Source organism: Pleurodeles waltl, chromosome 3_1 (genome assembly GCF_031143425.1).
Source record: "Pleurodeles waltl isolate 20211129_DDA chromosome 3_1, aPleWal1.hap1.20221129, whole genome shotgun sequence".
In the NCBI taxonomy this organism is placed as follows: Eukaryota; Metazoa; Chordata; class Amphibia; order Caudata; family Salamandridae; genus Pleurodeles; species Pleurodeles waltl.
Window position 1 is genome coordinate 166,513,149 of NC_090440.1, and position 19,698 is coordinate 166,532,846.

Here is a 19,698-nt window from a genome sequence, read left to right on the forward strand (position 1 = left end):
GAACAAAGCACCGGAAGTAGGAACCTCTACACAGACACCAGCTACTGAAGGAGCACCAATACTCACAATAAGAAATCAGTAGAGCCAAACAGGGGACCAACGAGCCAGAACACTAGTCATCAGTCAGTGCAAGTGATAGCGAGCCCAGGGGACCAAAAACATAGCGACCCCCCAAAGCCTCCTGAACCTGCAGCCAAAGACCAGCCGTTGGAAAAGGCCGGGCCAAAAGAGTCACAATTTGGGGCCAGATCTATGCCACCCTCACATCCGGCAAGGTGACCAACAGTATGAAACCCTGCTCCAAGAAACTGACGTACTCGACTGGGAACAAGAGGGGAAATTCCCAGAGGTAAAAAAAAAGCCGTCCGCAAATTGGACATACCCTACTGCGTGTCCCAGGACCAAGAGCCTGTAAGGCGCATGAACCAGCCAAGCGTCCAGGTAGGGAGGAAGGAAAATATGTGACGGTGCGCCAAAGCCATCAATGGGGTCTCAAGAGCGATAGAAGGCAGAAAGACGATGGCGCTTAAGAGGGAAATGATGGCCAGTAAGGTGACCAATTAGAAAAGCACAGACCCGATGCACTCGGCCAACCCCATAGAACCAGAACAGGCCCAAATGCATCAAACACCCTCTGTACCAAAAGCAACATTGAGAAAGTTCCACTACTTCTTTCTCACCCTGGCACCAGGACAAAAGCATCTATCACCAAAAGGCATGAACCCCATCCAAAAAAGCCTGCCCCACACCAGATCCCCGGGTACAGGAGCATGGAGAGTGCCCAACGTGGAAGACTGACTGGCAAAGCCTACACGATAGCCACTCCCGAAGAGATTCAAGGCTCAACCGGAATGGAAGCCAATGGATCATAACTGGCAGGACCACTGCCTGGAGGAACCCTGCGGCCTCACAGCAACTGCTGAGGCAGAAAGCGACCGGGGCTGGACCTGCAATCTACATTACATAAAAATAGCTGAGGACCTTACGAGGAGGAACGAAAATAGGAAGAAGAAGAAGAACAAGGCCGACACCAGAAGCAAAGAGAAGAAAAAGACGTCCCCTTGTAGGGCAGAGCAGGCAACCTATCCTCGAATGCTTAGTAATCATGGAATCCAGCCGCCCCCCAACAGCATCATACTGACAAAAAGGAAACACAACAAAAAAGATACGTCACAATCCTGCATCTTGGGATTTCTTCCTTTCAACCCCACGGACCCAGTAGCGGTGGCCGAGGACAGCAACACATCCACCGAAAACCTTGCTTCTGGCACCATATGCACCAGAAAATAGAACAGTCTGATTCAACTAGAAAAGAAGAGGCCAATGCCACAAAGTCTGAAACCGTCAGAACTGGAGCAGCAGTGGAAAAACCTTACTTAAAGGTGCTCTCCACCCCCTTGTCCAAAGCAACGGGGGGAAAAGTCCCCAGGAGTAAAGGCTGTGCGACCAACGAGAGTAGCCAACATAGCAGCCAACAGAACGGGGTGTGGCAGAGAGAGTCCACTCCTTCCTCCAGAGGAAACCGTGTCCACAAACAAACAGGGAACCGAGGCGTGGTCCAAGCCCCACCATTCCCCAGTGATGAAATCCAAAAGGCAGCCATGAAAAGTCAACGCAAAGACAGGAGGCTCAACAAATGGAGGGAAGAGGCCTCCATCACCAGCATGTGATAGAAAAGGAGAAAAACCCAAATCGCCCCGAATGTGCTGCAGAACAACTGGAACCACCATCCTACACATATATTGCCCTGCAGAAGTGGAGGGAATGACCACTTCAGAACCAATGGAAGCACCAGATAGAGAAGCAACCCTTCCCCCGGAAGAGCGACTGCCATTGGTTCCAGACTGCGGCCTGTCCTCCAAAGCTCAGAACACAGTAGCTTAAGACATAACCTGGACCTGAGAAAGGCTGGAGGCACAGCTGAGCCCTCGGACCTGCTATGCCACCCGATAGCACATTTCCCCACCATCATGTTAAAATACAAACAGGAAAGAAGTGCCCTACCCCCAAAGCGGGGGGGAAAATGACAGGGACCAAAAATGTATTCTTGGAGCAGATGACAATAGTGCAACAATAGCACAACTATCACCCAAAGGTAGTGGAGCACCTTGCACGTGCACTAGCTATGCCACACAAGGACACACCCATTTTGGAAGGCACAAGGAGACTGCTCCCATCCACTGACTGTGCCAAAAGATATCAAACATGCAGGCATCCAAGATATCGAACCAAAATGAAACAAGAAAGAAAAAGACCTCACCTGAGGCCCTTACTGTGTGCAGCAGGCGAACGAGGAGCCAGGCGTCCCCTGGCGCTGCCATAACCTCCACCAGTGTAGCAACTAGGAAACCCCCAGGACCAGGAAGCGCTGCCCCAGCCACGGTGAGCCGGCAAACACCGTCTACCGGCTCAAAGAGGAACACGAGAGAAGGGTGCACCATGGCACTCTCTAACCAGTGCATCCCAAGGCTGAAATGCCGATCATACCGGCCCCACAGTGCCTGATTGGCAAACCACAACATGGAAACTCCAAACAGGAAACAGCCGCAGCATCGAGTACGGCTGACGTATCTGATAAGACAAAGAAGAACATGAGGATTGAGGGGGAGGGGTCTTTTTATTTACAGGCGAAGGGTCATGTGATAGGTGTCTGGTGAGGCAGGATTGCTTCAAGTTTGTAATGAAAGGAAGCGAGGCAGAGGACGATGAGGTAATGGTTCCACTGTACTTTCCATTGAAAAGAAAAGGCATTTCTTGATCAACGTATAATTATTGACCCCATGGGCAGGTCTGCACCAAATTCAGCAATCGCTTGGCATATGGAAGTCAGCTAATCAGTGGCGGCTCCTCTGTCTGGGCGGAGGAGCCTTGCACCCTACCCCCCCCCCCCCAACCCCTCCAGCAGCAGAAGCTGCAAACTGCAGACTATGTTTATTGTCCCTTCCTTGTGAAAGGGGCGGGCCATGGGGTGACGAGCTGTCTCGGGCTGGCCAAACATACATGCGCAGTAGGCTCTCTCCAGCCCAGCAACACAGTTGCTGGGCACTCCCATCCAATCCTGACTCTGTGCTGGATTGCGGCGCGGAGGTAAGTTTATTTATTTATTTATTTATTTTTTAACTTAAAGTTCCTTAATTCCTTTTACCCCCCCCCACCCATCACTCCCGCCTCCCCCCACGAGGCCCCCTGTAGCCCCAGCGAGCCAGCACAGTATAGATTTGTCATGCAGCCCCGTGCAGGGGAATAAGGTTAATGAGATAACCCCTTTTTAGCTCCAATAGAAAATTTCACTCATGCCAACAGTCAAAACTGCTGTACGGATTTTCATCAAACTAGCCAAAAAGTAGAGCTTTAGTCAGAAACTGTGCTTCCGGTGGTTGGTGTAAATCTGTTCTGTAGTTTTTGAGATATAAATGTTTGAAAAAGTTAATGGACGGACTTTAACTGGTTAACATTTTTTTTTTATATCCTGGCCATTTTCGACAAGGGAGCCTTTTCTCCCATGTCCAATTCCTATGAATGGTTCCAAAGTTGAAACCTGGACACAATAATAACATTTCTTGCAGCTGCCCTTTCAGGACACTGTGCACTGTCCCCACATCCTGAAGAAAAAAGTTAGAAGTTTATGTAACAGGGCAGGTTGTGAACACCCTGACCCCCAGGCCATAGTAGGGAGATCCTCAAAATCTCACCCCAGTGTAAAGAAAAAATAATTGATACACGTTACTGGCTCCGCAAATCCTTTTTTATGCATTTGCGAATCTGACACCTAAAATCACTGCCACAGTCCACAGTACTGAGACAGATAGTGTAGACCGCAGCACCATTTTTTGTATCCGGGATCTGTGTATCTTGGAAAAAAGATCCGTGATTCCATCGCAAGCTTCAAGCCCAACTATTGCTAATCCTTGGCAAGATTCACCAACCCATGCGGGTATGGATTCAGAACCACAAACTCTTAAAAGAGCTGCATGGATGGGTCAGGCATCCTCTGGGTTCGTGGTATCCGGGCATGAAGCTTGCCATGGATTCGTAGTATCAAATAAGGGTCTGCAAATCCAAAACAAATGTAAACACCCAAACAAAGCATAGCATGCCAAAGGCAAAGCTGTATATGCCAAGCCCTATGCGTAGTAGGGGTTGGATGCCTTTAGTGAGGTGGTTGAAAGGTTTGGCCATGGGACAGGCGCTGCGGCAAACCCCCCACTGCACACAGCTGAAGGCCGTATGCAGTGGAGGTTGCATCACTGGAGGGTTGGGCACAAGACCTGGCTGCAGAGCAAGCGCTATGGCCAGAGGCCATGCACAGGGTACTGAATACCCTTCAGACATGCACAGAGGTGATAGGTTGCCACTGAGTGTTGGGCGCATGGCTATGCAAAGTGTAGATTAGAAATTAAGTGCATCATAAAAACCCCGTAAAACTCACTAACAAACAAACTGAGTAATTGTTCTGGCTCAAACGTTGTCAGACCACTGAAATTCATCTGACATGGTTTATGGTGCAAACTCTTAATGCAAGCCCCTTGTGCTGCATATGACATCACACATGGCATCATTAATGACATCACTGAAACTATCAAATTGCAATGGGAAGACGGAGAGAGACACAGATAGAGAAATGTTAAGACCCAGGAAAAGAAAAAAAAAAGCCTGAGAAATTAGCTAACAGAAATAAAAAAGATAGACAAAGTCAAAAAGGTTAACAAAAGGACAGAAACTGAGACACAAGCACATCGGACACAACGATAAAATGAAATTGAAACAAAGAGAGAAAACGACTTAGACAAAAAATAGAGAAAAATAAAAAGAAACAGAAAGTAAATGAAAGAACGTGAACACTGGTGTTAAAAACAATCGTATGCAGGGTCATAGACAAAGTAAAAGAGTAGAAGGCATTTAAATTAAGAGTGACCGTAGTAATAAAAAAAACGGTAAAGATGTATAAAAAATACATACAAATACAAAAAAAAGTAAAAGAACATAATGAAAAGATAAACCACACTAAACAAAGTTACACATGCTTCATACTGTTACAGGACACCAACAAAATCTCGAGCTTAACGCCTGTAAAATGGTCATTGCACAATGATTTTTGAGCTGGTATTTATATAGACATCCTCCAAGATATGCATATCACAGCCTTATTGCGTTTCTAATCACCAATTGCCCTTTGCTACACTAGTTGACGTGTTGCAACTGGTAGCAATGCAGTACGGGCACTGAACTTTGGCATTTTGCTTGATATGCATGGATAATATAAATTAAATGTTATGCTTATACCCTGGTCTGTATTATAGTGACCCTTTAACCATCTCAGCACAGCACTATACAATGTTGTTTTCAGTGCACTAATGTTCATTTTTAGCAAAAAAAGCAATGGGAGGATAGAGTCATTGCCTACTAACAGAGCAGAGAGTTCAGATTGGTCTATATATTTAGACTGTTGAAAGTAGTGTGGGGTGTCTTTGATTTGAAGACATGTAGATGTTCTGTTACCAGTAGAAGCAGTGGAGAACAAGGGTCCGGTTTAGAACTTGGCAGACGGGTTACTCCATCACAACACGGTGACAGATTTCCCATCCAACGCAATCTAAATCCCATAGGACATAATGGGATTTAGATTTTGACGGACAGGCTATCCGTCACCATTGTGACAAAGTAACCTGTCTGCTGAGTTAGGCCCTAAGTAAGTTAACTTGAGATTGACTGAAGATCTACCCCAAGGCGGGCCTTCCCAGGCAGATGAGCTGGATTCCCTCTACCTTCCACAGATTGCAGTGAGGTTGGCATCAACCCGTCGTAAAACATAAAATGTATAAGAAGTAAACCGTGATGTAGCGATATTCCTAGTGGGCTGTGCTGGATCATCATTTTAAATAAAGACTACAGGCTAGGGTAGGCCAGCATGTGAATTGGAGGTATACAGTATGTTATAGCACTGCTGACATACGTTTCTCACTAAAACACTGAGGATGTTAGGTAGATATTTCAGTTATGACTGAAGGTGATATGTTACACTGGGCCTAAAGAGAGGTGCATTCCCTGTAGGCACTGCCAGGATCCTTCAGAAGAGGAAAGACAGAAATAAAACTTAATGTGAAGTGCCATGTTGTCATTTATTAGATGTGAACAGCCGCGGCCCGTCCTTTGGGGCTGAGGGGCCACGCTCCCTCAACTTTTGCTCCTCATGAAGAGTGCCTGTTAGGCTCAGCAGCGGTCAGCCTGACAGACTCTCTTCCTTTTCAACTCAGGCAGCTAGAAGCTAGACATGTGCGATTTGCGCAGGCTCCTTGCTGCCTCAGTTGAACTTTGCTGGGCTGAAGAGGTCACAGCTCCTATGGGCGTGACCTCCTCAGCTCAGCAAAGGTCCTTGAGGCCCTCCCCCTCAGTGACGATGGAAGCATCCCCCTTTGATTCGGACCTGGGCGCTTCAGGTTTAAGCCCTGAAGCGCCCAGGGCGAGTGTCAATCAGTGACACCTTGTCACAGAGCGGGGTGGGGTCAGCATTCTCACTGACCCCATCCCACTCTGTGACGAAGTTGGGACAGCTGCCTTCCCTCATTGGCTGGCCCAAGGTCAGCCAATGAGGGAAGGCAGCTGTCCCAACCGTCCTGGGACCTTAAAGGCTGAGCTGAAGTATAAGTGTGTGTGTGTGTGTGTGTGTGTGTGTGTGTGTTTTTACATGAATGGTGCGTGCATGTATGTTTGAATGTTTGATAATGAGTGTTGTGAATGGATGTGTGTGTGTGTGTGCGCGTGTGTGTGAATGAGTGAGTGTGTATGTGCGTCCTGCCCGCACCCCTCCCTCCTAAAATTACCAGCCGCCACTGGATACGAAGGGGCAAATTGAAAACGCTGATAAATGTATAATCTTATTAAGTTATGAGGGGTGGCAGGTCAAAGTAATTCAACTTGGATGAAAACTAGAGGTATTAGGGCAGTGGTTTAACGATTTCAAGTGTTTGCTTGTCATCTATAAATGCAATGAGAGCTTCTTATCAATAGTTGGTTTATTCCCTAGTATGAGCATTTGGGTGTGAGGTGAGCTCCACAAGGGGGAATCTAACAGTCAAGAGCTTGGGTACATAACTAATGGCATTGCTGTTCAGATTCACCAGATACTAGCTGTAGGGAACTGGGTTACTGGTTGAGGGTGGGTCGAAACCCTACTGAGGCAGCAACCACAATTTCTGTGAGGATGAAACATAAGCTCACCTTAACTTAACCTGTGCGTAATCCTCTGGTAGCTTGCCACAAAAGCAGATAGGCTTAGCTCAGAGGCAATGTGTAAAGAATCCATGCAGCACTTCAAACAGTAATAAAGTGAAAACAAAACACACAAAAAATCCCACACTAATTTAGAAAAATAGAGTAAAATTGAATAAATTGAGACAAAAACGTCAAAAATCCAATTTGTAGATTCAGAGATATGCAATGAAGATTTCAGGTAAGTAAAGTGTCTAAAAGCACAAAACGCCACTCATGGTGATCTGGTCCTGCAAGACCAGGTGAAAGTCACAAGTTCAGGCCTTATTGAGATGGCTTTTGAGCCAGATGCAGTGACCAGGTTAGTCCTGCTGAAAGAGTTGCATTCAGAAGTCCAGCACGAAGAGTTCCATTCGTGGTCGAGGGGAACAAGAGGAGCAGGGAGAGCGTTGCAGATGGTTGTCGCTGCAGTGCGAAGAGCATGCCAGGGGTCACAGACATTTGTTGCTGTATCGTGAAGATCCTATCGGGCAGGGGTCTTCAAATTGGGGGGCAGGCCCCCCTAGGGGGGCCTCAAGTGATCCTAGGAGGGGGTAATGCAGGCTCTGGCCAAAAAAAGCATTGTGCAGAAAACAGTTCTTTGTTTTATGTAGAAAACAATTTGCTGCTTTTTTTTTAAAAAAAAGGTAACATAACAAGTACAATGTTTAAATAAGTCTAGACATGTTTAAACATTGCCAACTTAAAAGTATAATTGTGAAAAGTTCTGAGGGGGGGGGGCGATTATTCTCCCCCACCCCTATTGGGGGGGCTGTGCTTTAAAAAGTTTGAAAACCACTGCTATTGGGTGTCCTGGACAGTCATTGTTAGTGGTTCGTCTTTGCGGTCAATGATGATCTAGCTCAAAGAGCAGATCTCGCATTACTGGGTGTGTCTGGCAGTCGCAGTGATGTGAAAAGTCGGTATAACCTGAGCTTTGCATTGGTGTGCGGTGCGGGCGACAAGGTCTTGGCATGAACAGGCCTGTTCACAGTCGCAAAGAGCCCAGGACTTCAGGATTTCTCCTTTTCTTGATAGAGTAGGGAACTCACTCTAGCAGAGATCAACAGGGCTCAGACAAGTCCAGGCAGCATGTCAACCGGGCAGATGCATGGAGAATCTAGAACTTATTTCCCTGTTCCTCAGAACAAGGGGTCGGTCAGTTGACCTTTGGAGTCACTTCACCCTGAGATGAAGGGTGTTGGTCCAGTCTTCCTTCTCAGCATACAGCAGGGCAGCAGGCTAGCAGTCCTTCTGGCAGCAGAGCAGGTCTGCAGCCCATCTGTAGTATCCACGTGTCCAGGTGGTTACTGAAGAGTTGGATCTAAGGGCCCAATATTTATACCTGGTGTCCACTCTGAAGTAGGAGAAGCTACTAGAGTTTCCACCCCCAGAGGGGCTTGGAATATCATGTCCAGCTTGTCTGTGGACACAAAAGACTAGTGTCAGCCCCTTTGTGAGTGTGCTTAGGCAGAGGCTTTGTGATGTGCAACTGTGGTAGGTGACCGCACCGTCTCCTATCAAGTCACAGATAGCCCATCCTGCCAACACCTATTCCTCCTTTGTCTCAATGTCTGGGAGCAATGCTCCTAGTTGAAAGTTGCCTCTTATTAAATGTAATAAGGGAACCCAATGTTATCCTATGGGAGAGGTAGGTCTTGTAGTAGTGAAAAACGAATTTAAGAGTTTTACACTACCAGTCCATGTGAAAGTTAAAAGTGCATTGCCAACTTTTTGAATACACTGCTCCCTACTCTATGGGCTGTTTAGGACCTACACTAGGGATTACTTATATGTATTTAAAAGGAAGGTGTAGGCCTGGCAAAAGGTTTATCTTCCCAGGTCGAAATGGCAATTTAAAACTGCTCACAGAGGCTGCAATGGTAGGCCTGAGATATGTCTAAAATGCTACTGTAGTGGGTGGCACAGGGAGTGCTGCAGGCCCAGTAGTAGCATTTAATATACAGGCCCTAGGTACGTGAGGTAACGGTTTACTAGAGACTTACAAGTAAATTAAAAATGCCAATTGGGTGTAAGGCAATTAATTTGACCATGTATATAGGAGAGAGCACAAGCACAATTGCTCTGTCGTGCTACCATATCTCACAGTAGTCATTACCCATGTCTTCATTAATGAATCACGAACTGTTGTTATCATCCTGACCACTTTACCAATGTTGCCTCCGGTTAGGCACTTATAAAAATGCCTATGCATAGATCCCAGTCTTTATTATTTATCCAAAAGACATAACTTGATATTTTTCTATTACCCACATTATGTACATATGGAGAAACACTTCCCAGGGCACGGGTAATAAAACCTTTAAGAAATTTTCCCAGTTACAAAGATCTCTTTGTTATTCTTCACTGGGCAAACGTAAACAGATGTTGGTTTTCTCAAGCACTGGCTTTCTGGAAGTCAAAATACTTTTTATGGCACATCTGGTGGCGAGAAAGGCAACATGCTGGCAATGAATCACTTGGGTGCCTTCACAAGCCCTCTACGTGATATACTTGTGACAAGCAAGCTCACTTGGTTTTCATGGCCTTGTCTCTCATTTGGAATTTGAGCTTCCAAATAACGTGCTTTCTCTTAATTGATCCGAATTCCAGACATAGCCAGGAGGCTTTCAAAGTTACTTTTTGGGTCGAGTTTGGCAGCGTGCATGCGCTGCTTTTCCGACGTGTTGGTGCGTATCTGAGCTTTTAACAACGCCCACCACACACCCATCACTACCACTAGTTCGCTGCCTTGTCATTCAAAAATCCTTTGCTGACATTGGTAAATGGTTTACGTTTGTCCCTCCTTGGGGAGGTTTTGTTACTGTCTTGGCCATCGCCCCGTTACATGGCTAATTGCACTTTTGCCGATAAATTTGACTGCGAGCGAACTTCTTTTACTTTTTGTGTGTCTTTTCACGCTGGTGCTAATAGCGGCCGTAGCTCTGTGAATCAGCTTGCTTAACGTGAAACTGTTTTACTTTTATTTTTCAATTTATGTGGCAAGAAGAGTCTGGTTAGGAGTTTACATCTCTCATAGCTCTAACTCGAGCAAATGCGAGACCAATTGTATTGCAAATGCTTGTTACTATTTTGTCTGCATTTGAATAGTAACCAGAATGGCCATTCAGTAACTGTCAAACTGTAAAAACACTATAGGAACTTCAACAATATTACACTAATGCAGTGGCCAGAGGAGAGTTTCAGACTATTTAAACATTACATATATATGTTGGTTGTAGATACAACCAGCAGTGTGAAATGTGATTTATTTTAAGTCTTGCCTACAGACAGTTTGGCTATTTTTCAGAGAAATACTGTATCCAAATACATAGATATAATGGCCTTTGCGTTGAGCCTTGCTCATGCTTTGATGGCTTTCTTGTCCATCTCAGTCCATGCCCTTGATTTGGTAGCTTTCCTACCTTGGCAGCCTTTTGATCTCACTTTGTTTAGTTTGCATGGCTTGTGTATTTCCACTGCTCACAGCAGGACCTTGCATTTCAGTGCATGAGGGGCTATTTTCTCTCCCTTTCTATCTGCTTGTTCTCCCTGCTCTCTCGCCTCCTGCTCACTATATATATATATTTTTAATCCACTCTCCCATAGCACCTATTTGCCCTTCCAGCGTTCCATCTGCTCTCCCCCTCTAATGCAGGGGTGGCTGACCATCTTTTAATGGGTTTTAACCTTTCCAAGATGGCCACCAGTGCCTATACGTGTATCCGCATGTGTTCAGGTATGGTGACCATCTTGGGTTGCTATATCTTCTACTTTAGGACAAAAACAATCCATGAAGGCTGCCTTGGAAGTGTCTTGCGGTCTTTCCTACAGACAGCTTTCAGTTGTCAAAGCCCAGTTGTGAACAAAACCAATATATACAGTGGGCATTTGTCAGCCAATTATTTACCATTGGTTGGCAGTCTTGTAAATCTCATTTTTTTTTTTTACTTGTTATGCAATGGCTTTGCTTCGCCTTCCTGTATTTATCCTTGCCCCTGGAGCACAGATTCTTCACTACACCTTTAATTGGATGACTTGAATCTTTCCACATTCAGGGACCTACTTTTTAGGGTTGAGCCTGCGTTGCATGCGCTCGCGCATGCATATCGCAGCGAGACGCTTTTGTATTTAGAAAAGGGCTCGGAGCCCTGTCAACTTCGTCAGTGTTTTTGTATTGGTTCGTGGGCTTGCCTAATAAAATCTGCTTGCTTTCATTAGTCGAAGGCAAGCATACATCATGCCTTTTCCGGTGCCTAGCCCTCCTCCAGCGCAGCGACCAAGTACAGAAAACATGCAAGGCTCGCTGTTTTCCATCGGGCTCGTGGACTTCTTTTTCTCTAATTTATGAGCGCGATCTCGCTTGGCAGAAGTCGAGCGCTTTACATAGTTAATTTCACTTATTCGGGTTGTGTACATAAATGCACTTTTGCCCGATAGGTGAAAAGTCGGGTTAGGAGTTTACAACGCGATCAGCTCTAACATGAGCAAACGCGAGACCCGTTGCATTGTAAATGCTTGTTTCTTTTGCTTTCAACACTATTGAAGTGCATACGGTTTCTTGCTCTTTCCCCTGTGTGCTGCTTCACTCTGCACACACATTCACCCCCACAATCCCTGTCTTGCCATCTTTATCTTCCCCCAGCTCATCAGCTGCATCCTCTGTGCCCTGCCCGAACCACTTGGCTTTTCATTCCCCTCTGCCTTTCCAGCTCCTTAGTTTCTCAATCACTCTTCCCTGCTAACTGTTCATTGTTTTGTAATTCGTTACTACACGCCACCCGGTGGGGCCGACCTGCTTCCTTCCCATCCCCAGTCCATTGTTCCCGATCCCAAATGTTCCTATTTCTTTTTTGCAAGGCCCAACAGCCGTAATTTGCTATTGAGATGCCCCTTTTTTCTCTTTACTGCACTCTCTCTGTTTTTAATTTATCCCTCCAAGGCGGGTGTCGACCATCTTTGAAGGGTAAATTAAAAGTAGAAAAACTCCCTGTTGATGTGTCATACTGCATATGCGTGCATGCCAGCAGAAGCATGCACATATATATCATCATGCTGGAGCTATTTTTTTGTGTTTTTACACATGCTGTTCAACATCAAGAGTAATTATTTTTATTCATTTTTGCTGATGCTCTGCAGCATCAGCCAAAGCCACTGGCAAAGCAAAACGTTTGGCAAACTCCTTTCAGTGGCGCAACCCCTAGTATTATAAGGCATAAGAAATCCATTCCCAAGAATTTACTCGACATGCAGATGCACGCAAACACATGAAGGCCATCTTGGAATGGTTTTTCTAGTGCTTCAAAAGATGGCCACCTTTCACACGCATGGGCGGCCACCTTAATGTGTTCTGACATAAATTGTGGCAAACTCAAACAAACTACTGCAAGACCTGTTGGCTTGGCCAGCGATTGCCAAATGTGTAGCTTCTGAAATCAGCTTTGTGAACGAATTTCAAGCAAACCATTTCATCCCAACAAAATTGGTTTATCGCCAGGATGTCTGTTTCACAAAGAAAATGTAAATGTGACCAGCAATCTGAAGGTTGCTATTGAGACATGGTAAGGGAAACCTTCAACTTGTTGTTACTGAGTAAATAAAATGCAATGCTTCTATTTTTTTTTTTTAAAGAAAACTTTAACAATTTTTTGTCCCTTTCCTCGTTCTTAAAATGTAAAACCATTAGCTGGCAGTACATTTTATTTCTTCAATGGCAGTGAAACGTGCTGTGTTTTAAATGTTTGTCACAGTAAATGTGTTCTTTTGTACGCTTTCAATGAGTTCTAAGTTCAGTTATTCCTTTAAGCGTGGAAGAGATACAATTAATTTGCAAAAGGTGAAATGGGCACAGCATCTGTTCATGTGTGATGTGCGTGTGCGTCTGTGGGTATTTGGTGAGAGGTAGGTGTGATGAGGCGAAATTAATTTGGCATTTTCGCCAAGGGTAGCAAAAACTCCAGGGCCAGCCTGGGACTTCTCAGGATGTATAACCTCCAGTACTTCCCAGGGACAGGGTTCCACTGAATGGAGACCCTTGCTTGGGTCTATGTCGACTCCTTAGGGGCAAGAGGCCGTGCCACGGTGATAAAGAGCATTCTTCCATGTTCATGCCAGTTAGATTTCACCACACATGTACTTTTCTATGAAATACAAAATCTTTAAAGTCGTTTATCAAAGCTGTGCTACAGGTACGCAAAATAATTAAGATGACGTTATAGATATTGTGTTTGCATTTCATTTTAGCATGTCAAAGACATCATTCTACAGTCGAACCCCTTATTGGAAGCTTTTGGGAATGCAAAGACTGTACGAAACAACAACTCCAGCAGATTTGTAAGTAGTTCTTCTCTGAGTGATGTCGTTGTATTTCAGCGCCTTTGTGGATTGAGCCAGCCAGACTTCTGTTTCCTTAGGAAAGTCACTTGGCTGTTTATATAAATCAGTTTTTATGTATTCCTGATTATTTCTGAATTGTAAGATTAAATGGTTTATTTCAGTTTCTGAACTGAAATAGCTCAGGCGTCTAATGAAACATGTGGGAATGTCATACAAAGTACTTTTAAGGGCCCCGCCAACACCCAGGCAGACCTTAATTAAAAATAAAAATAGCTTTGGCAAAGCTAATAGTTCTGCATGGGATACCAACTTTTAGGGTTGCCAATGTTTGCAAATCGTTTTCGTTAAGCTGCTCAAAGAGACTACTTTTTGTGTGTAAGTACACATTGTGCAAAGGAAAAATGCTGTCAGTCACGTAGATCTAAGCCAATGGTGGAAGTGAGTTGACCTGTGCCCCATGATGCATCCTGTCGTGGGAGGTACAAAAATGTGAGTAACACACTGACAGACCAATGGATGAATAGAGCTGGCCGAAAGACTATAACTAAGTATATATATAATTATATATTTATATATCTCAATTTGCGGCGCCACCTGAAACTATTATCTAGATACACGACACAATATCGCATAATGTGTATTTTCATTAGTAGGGAGAAGCAATCTCGTACGTTCAGAATCAGCTGGTCAACATGCCCAAAGTTTGGAAACAAAATCTAAATCTGCACTCCACTTGGAGCCTCGATACTTTAATTTAAATGTATTGATTTCGATTTTGTTTCCCAACTTTGAGTATGTTGACTGGTTGAGTCTAAACTTACGCCGTTTGCTTGTCGCCACTAATGAAAATACGTACTACGCGATAATATAACTAGATAATAGTTTCAAATGGCTGCGCAAAATGAGATATATGGAAAGAGCTTTGACTTTTTTGAATGTTTTGTCTTCGGTCCTCACTCCATTTGGAGCCATAAGACTTGAATTTTAATGTATGGATTTCGATTTGTTTCACAACTTTGGACTAAACTGGCCAGCTGATTCTGAGTGTAGGTGATCTGCCTGCTGCAACTAGTCATAGCGCGCACTGTACGCTAATGAAACTGGTAACCAAGCAGTAATTCTTTAAAACATATGTCGTTCTGCGTTTTATAATTTATGAATCATCTCACTTGGATGAATAATTGTATTTATGTGCATGAAGTAATAAGTCAGTTTGGAAACCTTGCACTTCTGTGTCCATTGTTTGTCACAAGTCACGTGTGTTTATATAATGGGAAGAAAATGGCGCTTCTTTATTGTGAACAGAGTAAAGCTTGGAGTGTCCGCTCCTGTGCCTTTGAACAGTGTAAGGTTATATGTATGTGTGTGTGTGTATATATATATATTTATATATATCATGATGCTTTTTGAAAATCCACCAGTGTCGGCTGTGCAGCCACTGAGCAAACCATCTTGTACTACCTGAGGAAGGCGGAAGCTGAAACGTTGTAGTAGAAATATATTTTTGTTCTTTAGTGAGATCATCTGTTTGAGTCACTTCTTTCTTGGATATTACATTTTCTTGTGGCTCTTTGTATCCTTTGGGATCCAGATTTTTGCCCTGGCTGGCTGTTGTTTTCTTGTGATCCTGCATCTTCCAGTATATATGTGTGTGTGTGTGTGTGTGTGTGTATATATATATATATATATATATATATATATATATTTAAAGGTCTTGACCAAAACCAGCTCTAAATACAGGAGCAGGGTCAGGCGACTTTGTTTTTTAAATAAATGCAGCAAATGCAGGGTAAAGATGACAGGTGGCTTGTGGGGCTGCTGCAACACCTGGGGCCTGGAAGCCTCCTAGCATCATCAGGGATGATGGACCCTGTTATTCTTAGGATTTCGCTGTTCCTTACACTTTTGATGAACACAGATGCCCATCAGCACACGCATAATCCTTACTCATTTGTAGAGGAAGGTGGTGATAGAGCAAGTCCTGTTATATTTTAGGTGGTATCACCAGCTTCCTCACTCAGAATGGAATTTGATTGGCTTGCTAAACAGGAGAACTAATGTTCCCCACGTTTTTGATGTTTTTAATTTGAATTTGTGGGAGGCATGGTGCAGCTGAACATGCTGTGTCACTCTCTTTGGTATTGCATTTGCAGAACAAGATTCTTTTAGTAGGGGAGTACATATATAAACACTGTATTATGCTGACACAAGCTACTTGTGTAGAGATGTCCAAGCTCCTGCCAGGAGCTTATTGCATTCCATAGGTCACGATCCAGTAAATGCAATCATTCTTCCTCCTCTTCCTGCGGCATCTTTAAAAGCCTCCAAGTCTCCACCATCCTCAGGAGTGGTGTGTAGATCCCAGACACTAATCCTGCCAGTAGCAGCTACACAACAGATTATAGCATGACTCACCCGTTCTTTATCATACAAGCCCTTGAGAAATCTACAAGGAGAGCCCTGGAGTCTTACCTCAATAAATCAATCAATCAGACTGTATGTATAAAGCGAGACTTATCACCCATCAGGGTATCCAGGCGCTGGGCTGAGGGTCTCAGTTGAAGAAACTGGTCTTGAGTCCCTTCCTTAAGTCTGAATTGAGGGTGCTGTTTGAAGGTGGAGGGGAAAGGCGTTCCAGGATTCGGCAGCGGGGCGGGAGAAGGATCGAACTCCAGCAGGGCAGCGGGATATAGCTCAGTTTCCAGTGATGACATTTACATTTTAAACCAATGACAGTAAAGAAATATCTGACATAAGACCAAAGGTGTGGCTGTTGTTTCAGAATCAGAGCCTTATGTATTAATCTGGTGGGGTGGGCAAACCACTGGGTCATCAGAAGCTATGGCCCCTGCTCTCCTCTTGGGAGTACCTATTGCCACATTCAGATATCTCTGCCAGGCGCTCAGGAATCCTCTGTAGTGGCTCCATGGAAGGCATTGATTCTTTCTTGACCGGGCACTATGTTTGATGTAGCAAAGTTTTTCATTTCTAAGGCAAACTCCCAATTGGGAGTTTGATTTCAGAGCACAGAAAAATTACCCTGCCACTCAGGGGGGTTTCTCCCTGTGCGTGGAGGCCTTTGTATGTTTTAACTACCAGGGACTGCCACGGAATGGGTAGGGAAAACAAGTGACTATTGCCCCACCCTCAGTAGGGCAGGGCCAGTCCACTGTGAAGTGGCATCACCGTGGCGAACTGGCTGTAGTGTCAATCACTTTACCTCAGCACAGCCAGCCAAGGCTGTGCCAGTATAAACCTGGTGCTCCAAATAAGGGAATCTTGATTTTGGCATAACTAGAGTGCTCCTGTTCTGTCAGGCTCTAAATCAGGCTTCTCCAACAAGTAGCTCATGAGCTTCTGGTAGCTCTCCAGCTACCTGTACGTAGCTCTTGTGTGTGCAGCCGAATAACTAAATTAGAAAGTTTTGCTTTGTTGAATTAATATATGTATACTGAAATTAAAAGAGTCTGTATTAAAGATGAAAATGTGTTTATTTTCAGAACTCAAAAGCTGATGTTTAGGGGAAATATGTCTGAATTTCCAAAATATATTTAATGCTAATATTTGAATGATAAAAATCTAACGGTGTTGGGTAGACTTATTACTTATAATAATAACTTAGTGCTGGGGGCATTGTAGTTATGGCTTTTAAGTACTGCCCATACAGACGCATTTCACACTGACAAAGCATTTTTACATTACTGCAATTAACCCTTCCTAACACACTAAAAGGATCACTTCTAGTAATCTTTGCATATGGAGGCCAGTAATGTGATCTTGTTTGATGTGGTAACTATTACATCTCTAATAATATTAGTAGCTCAGGATGATTTTCATTGAACATAAGTAGCTCTTATTACAGAAAAGGTTGGTGACCCCTGCTACAAATGATAATTGGAATTCACTGGATATAAAACTCTGAAGCAAGTCCTGTCCTGTGAAAAGGTTATACCACTTTTATGGTATTTCAGCTGTTGCAGATAGAAAAAAAGAGTGTCAGTTTATTGGATTAGGTGGGCGAGACTGTTTCGTCATAACGTTGTATGGAGGTTTTGATCTGAAATGTTTTTCACCTGAGGCTGAATGGTCTGGAGATTTCTCCTGAAAAGGTAGGGTTGGGGCAGAGTCCATCGCAGGACAGTTGAGAAAACTTCAACACTGAACGCTGTATTGGGACAAAAAGGCCGCATGCTTACAGAAAAATCGGAATGCATAATTACATATTAATGCCTCTTAAGGTTGAATTGTATGTGTGTGTGTGGGGGGGGGGGGAGGGGCAGCTATAGTCTGCAAAGCCAGAGATTGGGCCGGTGGCCCTGAAAGACAGCACCAGGGAGGGTCAGTCGCAAGTGAGAAAGTCGGTAAAGTGCTGCAAGGCGGACGGGTCTGTGTGCAGCGACTCTGCCACGAGGCACAGTGACCTGCTGGAATGATCCCTAATTTTTCAATAGGAACGCTTTGTCTGCTTTCAGTGGCTGAAGCAGCTAGCTGTGGATTTTAAAAGAAGTAACTCTATGCCATGGCTCAGAATTCAGTCTGAATATTTCACAAGACTGTGGTGCTCGGTTTCTGGTGCACTGCGCCAGATCGCCTGATGTGCTGTATACACAAGAGCGGGTTTCCAACAAACGGATTGGTTTTCAACCAGCAGAAGCTGGAGGCAACAACTGCATCACAAAACACAAGAAGCTATATTCAGATTTTTACTTTCATTTTAACTAAAACTGGATCTGCTAGATGATAGATTTGACAGCAGAAAAAAACAGGAGGCGTCTATTCTGTAATGCGGTGAGTTGGAAACTGTACATTGCGTGCTAAAGTTTCTAATTATAGGTCTGTGCTGAAAAAAAATCATTCAGTGCACCAATGTGACGCTTGTGCAAATACAGAGACTCCCAAGCGACCTTGCATAAATATACTTAAAACAACTCTCACTGCTTGTCTGACAAGATTTGAGTGAAGAGGCTCACAATAGTGTGCGTTTAAATGACAGGGACATATATAATGTATGCTTTGATTGTACGTAAAACTGCCTAAAATCAAAAAATAAAATAAACAATATTTCCACTGACACCCTGCAGTAAGAAGCCCTCACGCACAATTACGCATTGTTTGGGCCTCTGTTCGACGTGTGCTTCCACCCTTGACCCCACCCTTGACCTTACACCCTTTACCTTCTGTCGCGGAGGCCTCACCCCCGATTGACGTCACCATCACCTTCTCTTTTCAGCGCCTCAGTCAGCGCGCCCCACTCCCCAGTCACGCCGCCTCCCTCCGGGCCCCTGGGCATTGCCTCCCTTGAAAACAGAGCCCTAAAGAGTTCAGCACAATCTCATCCTAAAGCGGCGGCGGCAGGAACTTTCATTTTCTACCCAACTGTTTGCGAGTTTGACAACTTGCCTTTTTTGCGTTTTCCCCACTTATTCAAGGTGGATCGGGATTATGTTTTTTCTTTAGGCTTTTCAGTTTCACCGTCGTTAAAGTTTTACTAGTTTTAACGACCCTGCTGTTACTGGATTAAATTCTTGACCCTAGAGTCGGAAAAGACAAGACATATTACCTGTCCTATGTTTCTTACCCGTACTCTTTGTGCTTAATTTGTGCTTCTTGATTCCGGTGCTGAGCACCGGCACTTGTTTTTGAGGGCCGGCGCTTAGTCTTCTGCCTTAGGCGTTTACTGCGAGCAAAAGACACATATGGGAAAGACGGAGGAAGACAAAAACGAAAAAGCGTCACAATGGGAGAAAGCAGACAGCTGCAGGTGTGAGCTGAAGGGGCAGGGAGTGGCTTTAAATGGATTGAATATGCCCGAGGTGGCTTCAGGATTACGCAGCCTCAGTATTCAGTGCTCGCACGTTTAAATGCAGCGTGCTTCAGGCAAGGGCTTTGGGCATCGGCACGTTGTTATTTACAAATAATTAAGCACTGTTACCGGCCTTTATGTTTAGAGATGTTCGGTCTGGATCTTCCCACGAGATTGGATGTGAAGAACAGGAAGGTAGCCAGAAGCATTAATGAACGCTGCTAAATACCGCATCCGAGCTTTAGTCAGTCTCTATTTAATACTATAAAATACAGATAAGGAGAATGGACAATCAAAATGTACTCCTGCAA

The 19,698-nt window shown here is 44.5% G+C and overlaps 1 protein-coding gene across 4 annotated transcripts in view; it reads left to right on the forward strand.

Moving 5' to 3' along the window:
* The window catches only part of MYO1E (myosin IE), a 451,378-nt gene that overhangs the window by 187,911 nt on the left and 243,769 nt on the right, over positions 1-19,698 (forward strand). For all 4 annotated transcript variants that reach the window (XM_069222075.1, XM_069222077.1, XM_069222074.1 and 1 more), the window contains exon 6: positions 13,492-13,581. In XM_069222075.1, the coding sequence (XP_069078176.1) occupies positions 13,492-13,581 (90 nt within the window). The remainder of the gene's footprint in view (positions 1-13,491; positions 13,582-19,698) is intronic.